Below are 8,620 nucleotides of genomic sequence, written 5' to 3'. Positions count from 1 at the left end.
TTGTTGATCCTGGACAGAAGCTAAGCCAGTTCAGATGTTTACTCACTCCCTTCTCCCCAGAGCAAGACATAAGGGAAGGGCCGAAGCAAGAAAAGTGCAAAGTTTGAGAAAAAGCCTTTTTAATTCTTCTGGTTCTTGGGGAGTCACTTCTTGGGGAGTCATCACCTCTGGCTAAGTGGTGATGCCAAAAGGATTCTCCCCTGGTTTCTAGGGAATGGGAGAGAATTAGAGTGGGCAGCTTGCAAGGACGTTTTGAGGCTGAACCTCTGTCAGCTCACAGCAGTTCAGCTCTGTCCGCTCTGTGGCCAGCACCTCCGTCAGACACAACCCATTTGACAAAAGCCCTCTGCTCAGTAACCAGTGGACTAGAAATGACTGTGTGTCCGTGCACATGGGACACAAGCAGGACTATGTGAGGACAAACTGGGGCTACCCCACACCACACTGAGTCAGTTCCATGGTAGCCCCATGCCCAACCCCAGAGGAACCCTGCAGGCAATACAGCAGCACTGCAGCATGAACAGCTTAAGGGTCTTGACATCACAGTGGGCTTTGCTCATCACTGGATGAGAATGACCCTTTGAGATGTTACCAGGTGATGATGGATCCACCTAGCAATGGATTATGATGTCACTGAGGAGACAGTGTCCCTCTCTGCACCTCACGCAGTCAGTGCCACATTCCACCTGAGTACAAGCTGGAGGCTACAACCCTGCCAGGCCAACCCTGTGCTTCTCCTCTGCTGCTGGCCTGGCAAACCAGCACTGCCTGAGGGCTCAGCAGGGAGTTTTTGCTGCATCTTTGCTTCTAACTTGCTGCTTCTCCCCAGTTCCTCCTTCTCCTCCACCTGTTACTTACTGTTCTTCACTTTCTGTCACTTTCTTTCGTGATGCTAATTTCCCTTCTTCCTGCTCTGGGCTACAGGAAAGCGCTGTACCAGGGCTGTGCCAGAGAAGCCCCTTGGTAGCGCTCTGGTTTTTCCTGTAGTTTCTCAGCTACCAGCATGCAGGGACCCTGGGTAGGCACCTGGAGACCTCATCCCCGAAGGGGCCCAATCCTTGCAGAATTCAACACTCCAGGTCCCAAGTACTTGATCCCTGGGACAACAGGTTAGCCAACTGTCATGGGCAGCAGTGGTAGCAGGAGGCACAACACACAGTTTGCTTCCACTTAGAAACTTCCTTTCATGACACAGTTGCAGGCACAGGTCCTATTACAGGTTTTTCTTCCCAGGTCACCCGGGTCATGACCCCACCAGGCAAAGAGCTCCTGCATACTCTTTTAGAGGAACCAAAAGCACTTCCACGGAGAACTGCTCACCAGGACCTCGATACTTCATCCATTCATCCATCACCAATACTGGGAAGTATGTGCCTCCTGCGGCGCATGTGACGGGACGATACAAGACCAAGATTGCGGTCACCCCAGGACCCAGTGAGTAGCATTTCTGCAGCCCTTCTTCCAGGCCAGACAAGCACGATTTACTGCTGCCCTGTGCCAATGAAAGCCCTCTGCTCATGCCCTGAATGGCCTTCAGACAGCTCCAGACAGAAAACAAGCAAGACTGAACACCTCCTCCTGACTTCTCCTCTTTGGCTTACAGTTAGGTCCCCAGCTTCACTTCTTCTCTCCCCTCCTTCTCTGTCCCAGGTGACTACACCACGGAACCTGCTGATAAACATGTCTACCATACCGCACCGTCGCAGACCATGGTATTCCGACCAAAGGACGCAAAAGGTTCCCAAACGCCAGGTACGGAACTTGGGGAAACAGACATTCTTACAGCCTGTGTGTCCTCCAGGCTGTATCTGCAGCTGCTTCAACAGGCCTAGAAAATGCCTAGGCAGCAGGACACAGTGTCTGTGCTCAACAAGCTTCTTGCTCTCCCAGAGCACCAACTTCTACCATCTCACAGAAGAACTGGCAGTCTGATTTCAAACAGCCAATGCCCATCACATGCAACAGAAGCCAGAGGCACTGGGATGAGGGACAGGATACCCTTGCTGCTCCTCACAGCCAGCTTGGTTGGCTGACTCTTTTCCACCCAGCCATTGCACCCTTTCCCACAGGACTGACCTATGCTCTCTACCTATTCCATTTTCAGGTCCTGGCTCCTATAGCCTGCCCAGGATTCTGGGACCCCGCACAGTATACACCCGTGCCGAACCGTGCTACTCTATGAGATGGAAGAGTCAATACCAGAGCTGTTTTCAGGACATGGCAAAGGTGAGCTGTGCTTCTCTGTTCTCTCACAGCAGCAGCAGAAGCTCAGCTGCTCTCCTCAAGGCAGCAGGGCCCCAGTACCTGCCATATCCCTACGTAACACATGCTTCCCTGCACCTGTGGCAAAGGCCAAGAAGTCACAGAGCCCTCCGTTTTCCACACCAGCAGTTTTGGCATGGTACAGCTCATTGGTACTAATAGCACTAATCCCCTTTGTCCTCTAGGTAATCTACCTCTCTTCCCAAGGAGCCCTCCTTCCCAAGGCTCCAGACCTCCCACACTGCTCCTCTGGCCAGCCACCTAAAGCAGCACATACTCGTGGACATCAACCTCACTGCTTCTCTTGCAGACTCCAGGTCCTGCAGCATTTGCCAAGGTGGACCTAGACTTTTACAAACCCAAAGCTCCCAAGTACACAATGGGACTTAAAACCAATCTTGCTGGCAAGGATAGATTTCCAGGTCCAGCAGACTACAGCCTTGGAAAGGTAAGGCAGCCTGCCCCTCTACCTGTTATGCTGAACAGCTGTCACATGTGGACAACTCTGGAGAATGAGGCACCATCTTCACCTCTTTGCTTCCCACTTTCTCCTTCCAGGTATCACTCATCAAAGGCCGGGATCCTGCTTACACTTTTGGACTCCGACATTCTCTCTATAAAGCTTCTTTAATGCCAGAAACACATCTTGATTAAAGACAGAGAACCTGTAGAGATATTCTTCTGTTCCTCCTTTGTGGCAGCGGGGGTTATGTGCACCTGGATGCAGACCACTGGCTCTCACTGTCTCATGTCTATGCCTCAGTCAAAACATGGCATGGTGAGGGGAGAGCAGCGAGATAACAGTGTGAGCCAGGCTGACATCTCCAACAGCACCATTTCACCTAACCAGAGCAAAACACTGTGAAAGCTTTCCAGCCCTGCCTTGCACCTCTCATCCCATGGCCCATCCTGGCCCCAAGGACAACGCCCATCTCAGCATCTCCCTTTCCAGTGCACACAGGTGGCATCTGCCCAGGGTGTGCCTAGAAACACTGCTGCCCTGCATCATCTCTTGCCACATGCAGGGGCTCATTTCCACAGGCAAGTCCCCAGACCACTGACAGTTAAGGAGAAGGAACCATTATTGCCATCTAAAAATACAATCATCATAGGATCCTGCAACAGCCCAGGTGGGAAGGGATCTTGGAAGGTGACCTCATTTGGGAAAGGCAGCCTGGAAGAGACTAACCAGCACCCAGCCAAACTCAAACTTGATTGTGCCCAGTGATGGGACTCTACTGCGTCCTTGGGGAGGCTGTTTTCCCCTCTGGCTAAGTGTTGATGCCAAATGGAATTGTCCCTGATTGTTAGGGAACAGGGTGGGAACTAGTGCAGGCAGTCTCACTGTTGCTCCAAAAGGAGCCTCTCTCAGCTCTGTGGCCAGCACTTCAGTCTACTCAGACTGCTATAAATATACTGATAAAATAATTGATTTAATAATAAAAAAGAAAAAAGTGTTAGCTATGATTGCAAGTAGAAAATCACGAAGCATATGGTATAGAAATGTTAAGAGTGCTGTTTTTAAAGTATTCTGCCAGAAAAACCCTACCGAGAAGTTACCAAATATCTTATGCCTTTTTCAAGAAGGTGTAGAAATTGTCATGCAGACCAGTTAGTCTGCTTGGAAACCACCTACACTTCCCATCTTAATTTGAATATGAAGGATTCCAATCAGTAGATTTCAATAGATAAGGCAAATGCTTCCCTTAGGGTAGGAATATTACTGAAGTTGTACAACTAGTGAAACCAGTAATTATAGAGAGTAAAATTAAGAATGGCACATTATGCATAGTATGTAAAAGTACTTATGCAAAAATGACACAGTAGAAAAAGGATATAAAATGAAGGAATTGTTTGGTGATCAGAACAAATTTGGAGGAGTAATCCCCCCAGTTTCTGGAAGTATAATAAAAAAGTGTCTGCTTATTCACAACAAATCGGTGTTGGTTAAGTTTCTTTCATCCCCTTTGGTGAGAAAAAACGTGTGCTCAGGCACCCTTGGACTGAAAGGGCTGTGCTGCATCTCTGTGCACATGGGACACAAGCAGGACTATGTGAGGACAAACTGGGGCTACCCCACACCACACTGAGCCAGTCCCATGGTAGCCCCATGCCCAGCCCCAGAGGAACCCTGCAGGCAATACAGCAGCACTGCAGCACGAACAGCTTAAGGGTCTTGACATCACAGTGGGCTTTGCTCATCACTGGATGAGAATGACCCTTTGAGATGTTACCAGGTGATGATGGATCCACCTAGCAATGGATTATGATGTCACTGAGGAGACGGTGTCCCTCTCTGCACCTCACGCAGTCAGTGCCACATTCGCTGGAGGCTACCATCCTGCCAGGCTGCTGCTGTGCTTAGCCACTGCCGCGAGTCTGGCCAACCAGCACTGCCTGAGGGCACAGCAGGGAGTTTTTGCCGCATCTTTGATTCTAACTTGCTGCTTCCCCCCAGTTCCTCCTTCTCCTCCATCTGTTACTTACTGTTCTTCACTTTCTGTCACTTTCTTTCGTGATGCTAATTTCCCTTCTTCCTGCTCTGGGCTACAGGAAAGCGCTGTACCAGGGCTGTGCCAGAGAAGCCCCTTGGTAGCGCTCCGGTTTTTCCTGTATTTTCTCAGCTACCAGCATGCAGGGACCCTGGGTAGGCACCTGGAGACCTCATCCCCGAAGGGGCCCAATCCTTGCAGAATTCAACACCCCAGGTCCGAAGTATGGGCTCCCAGGGACAACAGGTTAGCCAACTGTCATGGGCAGCAGTGGTAGCAGGAGGCACAACACACAGTTTGCTTCCACTTAGAAACTTCCTTTCATGACACAGTTGCAGGCACAGGTCCTATTACAGGCTTTTCTTCCCAGGTCACCCAGGTCATGACCCCACCAGGCAAAGAGCTCCTGCATACTCATTTGGAACCACTACATATCCTAGTGCAGCGACCTGTTCGCCAGGTCCTCAATATTTCATTGATTCATCTATTACAAAGTCTGGGAAGCATGTGCCTCCGACGGCACTGGTGACGGCTCGTCCGAAGACCAAGATTGTGGTCACCCCAGGACCCAGTGAGTAGCATTTCTGCAGCCCTTCTTTCAGGCCAGACAAGCACGACTTACTGCTGCCCTGTGCCACTGAAAGCCCTCTGCTCATGCCCTGAATGGCCTTCAGACAGCTCCAGACAGAAAACAAGCAAGACTGAACACCTCCTCCTGACTTCTCCTCTTTGGCTTACAGTCAGGTCCCCAGCTTCACTTCTTCTCTCCCCTCCTTCTCTGTCCCAGGTGACTACACCACGGAACCTGCTGATAAACATGTCTACCATTCTGCAAGGGCAAATAGCATATTCTCCCGACCAAAGGACATAAAATGTTCCCAAACGCCAGGTACGGAACTTGGGGAAACAGACATTCTTACAGCCTGTGTGTCCTCCAGGCTGTATCTGCAGCTGCTTCAACAGGCCTAGAAAATGCCTAGGCAGCAGGACACAGTGTCTGTGCTCAACAAGCTTCTTGCTCTCCCAGAGCACCAACTTCTACCATCTCACAGAAGAACTGGCAGTCTGATTTCAAACAGCCAATGCCCATCACATGCAACAGAAGCCAGAGGCACTGGGATGAGGGACAGGATACCCTTGCTGCTCCTCACAGCCAGCTTGGTTGGCTGACTCTTTTCCACCCAGCCATTGCACCCTTTCCCACAGGACTGACCTATGCTCTCTACCTATTCCATTTTCAGGTCCTGCTGCCTATAGCCTGCCCAGGATTCTGGGACCCCGCACACCGTCCACCCCTGCCGCACCATGCTACTCTATGAGATGGAAGAGTCAATACCAGAGCTGTTTTCAGGACATGGCAAAGGTGAGCTGTGCTTCTCTGTTCTCTCACAGCAGCAGCAGAAGCTCAGCTGCTCTCCTCAAGGCAGCAGGGCCCCAGTACCTGCCATATCCCCACATAACACATGCTTCCCTGCACCTGTGGCAAAGGCCAAGAAGTCACAGGGCCTCTGGCTCTGCTATTCCCAATAACACCGACACCTGCAGTCCCTCCGTTTTCCACACCAGCAGTTTTGGCATGGTACAGCTCATTGGTACTAATAGCACTAATCCCCTTTGTCCTCTAGGTAATCTACCTCTCTTCCCAAGGAGCCCTCCTTCCCAAGGCTCCAGACCTCCCACACTGCTCCTCTGGCCAGCCACCTAAAGCAGCACATACTCGTGGACATCAACCTCACTGCTTCTCTTGCAGACTCCAGGTCCTGCGGCATTTAACAAGGTGGACCTAGATGTTTACAAGCCTAAAGCCCCCAAATTCACCATGAGAATTAAAACCAAAGCTGTTGGCACGGGTACAGCTCCGGGTCCGGCAGAATACAACCCAGGAAAGGTAAGTAGCCCCCCAGCCTCTCATGCTGAACAGCCATCACTTGAGGACAACTCTAGAGAATGAGGCACCATCTTCACTTCTTTGCTTCCCACTTTCTCCTTCCAGTTGTCAGCGACCAAGACCCGGGATCCTGCTTTCAGTTTTGGTATTCGACACTCTGCCTATGAAGCTTCTGTAGTACCTAAGTCACAAATTGATTAAAGACAGATAACCTGCAGAGATGTTCTTCTGTTCCTCATTTGTGGCGGGGGGTTTCGGTGTGCCTGGGTGCAGACCACTGGCTCTCACTCATGTCTACGCCTCATCCAGCCCTCTTTTGGGAATGTCAGCCTGGAAAAGATTAGCGAGCACCCAGCCAAACTCAAACTTGATTGTGCCCAGTGATGGGACTCTACTGCGCCCCTGGGGAGGCTGTTTTTGCCAGGGAACAGGGTGAGAATTGGCCAGGCAGCTCTCACTCTTGCTCCAAGGCAGGAGCCTCTCTCAGCTCCTTGGCCAGCACTTCAGTCAGACAGAACCCATTTGACAAATGCCCTGTGCTCAGGCACCCCTGGACTAGGAAGGGCTGTTCTTGGTCTCTGTGCACATGGGGACACAAGCAGGTCTGTGTGAGGACAAAATGGGGCTGTCCCACACCAGGCGGAGCCAGGTCCATGGCAGCTCCCTGCCCAGCTCCAGCGGAGCCCCACAGGCCATACGGTAGCGCTGCAGCATGAACACACCGCGGCTGTCCCCAACATCGCGCCACGTTCACCCAGGGAAAGGCTGTGTGTGACACACTGCCGGGGAAGGCAGAGTCCCGCCGCGGACAGCCGTCCCCGGGATGCAGGCAGCCGCGTTCCGGCGATGCCGAGCTGGAGCACGGTGTGTGCAGGCGCCGTTCGGGGCCGCGGCCTGGGCAGAGCGGGCCCGGGCGGGAGCCGGCAGCGCTGGGGGACAGCTCCGGCGGCCAAAGGGGAGCAATTGGTGGCTGGTAGTGGGGCCTAATTTCCTCACTGTCTGGGTAAATAGCACTAAATTACACTAATTTCCTCCAGTCGAAGCCGTTTCACGCGTCGTTATCTCAATTCACGAGCTTTTACACCTTTTTTACGTTCCCGTTTCCCTGCCGAGGAGGGGCGCGGGTTGCCTGCGGCTCCTCTCAGCCGAACCCCGAGCAGGTATCTTCCTTGTCAGGGCTTCACGTGCCCTTCTCTTGGTTTTGAAACGCCTGTGGTTAATGGGAAGTATTTTAACTAAGCTTACATAAAGATCCAAGCAAATTAGAAGGATTACAGGAGAACACAAAGTTAGAATAGGAAAAGACTTGTTAGAAGTTGCTGTTTCAGGGGAGGGACAAAGGCAAATGATGCTTTGGTTAACAGACTGGATGTTCAGTCCTTTGTCGTGCAGGAAAATTTTAGAACTTGCTTTTTTAATCTACAAAAGAAATGTCATCCTACTCGCATTCACAGATGAGGTCGGTGATGCTGTGCTCTGTGGGAACATCGCTGAGGCAGCAGTGGACAGATTTTGTTCTGGACAGGTTTTGTGCCCCCATGAGTAAGGTGTTCTTGTCTTGCCCGGAAGAAGGGCTGGAGAAATAGTACTCAGAGTGACCTCGGCCTTCCTATTGGTACGGACACAGATGTGCAGTGCTGGAGCTGAGTTTACCATTCATGGTGATACAGGGATGGATGTAGTGCCGAGTACCTGCAGAGCAGCTGTCTGGGATGGGATATTTGGCTCCTTGCAACGTGCTGAACTTACATGGTTTGTTAAGTGGAAGCAGCAGATGTGCTGTGATCCTCCAGCTGTTCTTCACTCCCTCTGCCCATGCCCCATCCTCCATCATTCCTGGTTTACCTGTCATCTCAGGGATTGTGTATGTGAATCCCAGAGTGGTGAACTCTGCCATGACGTAGCCACATGGGCGATGAAATCTCCAGGTGCCCACCCAGGCTCCATCCATGTTGGTGTCTACAAAGCCTATGGCACG

General features: G+C 51.5%; 2 protein-coding genes across 2 annotated transcripts; both read left to right on the top strand.

Moving 5' to 3' along the window:
- The first annotated feature begins 928 nt into the window (after positions 1-928).
- LOC116997887 (outer dense fiber protein 3-like) lies at positions 929-3,633 on the top strand. The gene is made up of 6 exons (XM_033063080.1): positions 929-1,109; positions 1,234-1,434; positions 1,651-1,752; positions 2,105-2,226; positions 2,573-2,710; positions 2,821-3,633. Exons 1-6 carry the CDS (start codon positions 1,004-1,006, stop codon positions 2,914-2,916), a joined length of 765 nt encoding a protein of 254 aa, XP_032918971.1. The 5' UTR covers positions 929-1,003; the 3' UTR covers positions 2,917-3,633.
- A 569-nt stretch (positions 3,634-4,202) lies between these two features.
- Positions 4,203-6,843, top strand: LOC116997886 (outer dense fiber protein 3-like). The gene is made up of 6 exons (XM_033063077.1): positions 4,203-5,000; positions 5,125-5,325; positions 5,542-5,643; positions 5,996-6,117; positions 6,505-6,642; positions 6,748-6,843. Exons 1-6 carry the CDS (start codon positions 4,895-4,897, stop codon positions 6,841-6,843), a joined length of 765 nt encoding a protein of 254 aa, XP_032918968.1. The 5' UTR covers positions 4,203-4,894.
- Positions 6,844-8,620: the final 1,777 nt, after the last annotated feature.

This window comes from Catharus ustulatus, chromosome 6, assembly GCF_009819885.2.
Source record: "Catharus ustulatus isolate bCatUst1 chromosome 6, bCatUst1.pri.v2, whole genome shotgun sequence".
Lineage (NCBI taxonomy): Eukaryota > Metazoa > Chordata > Aves > Passeriformes > Turdidae > Catharus > Catharus ustulatus.
Note: the sequence above shows the minus strand (reverse complement) of the source record. Positions and strands in the feature narration are given on the sequence as shown.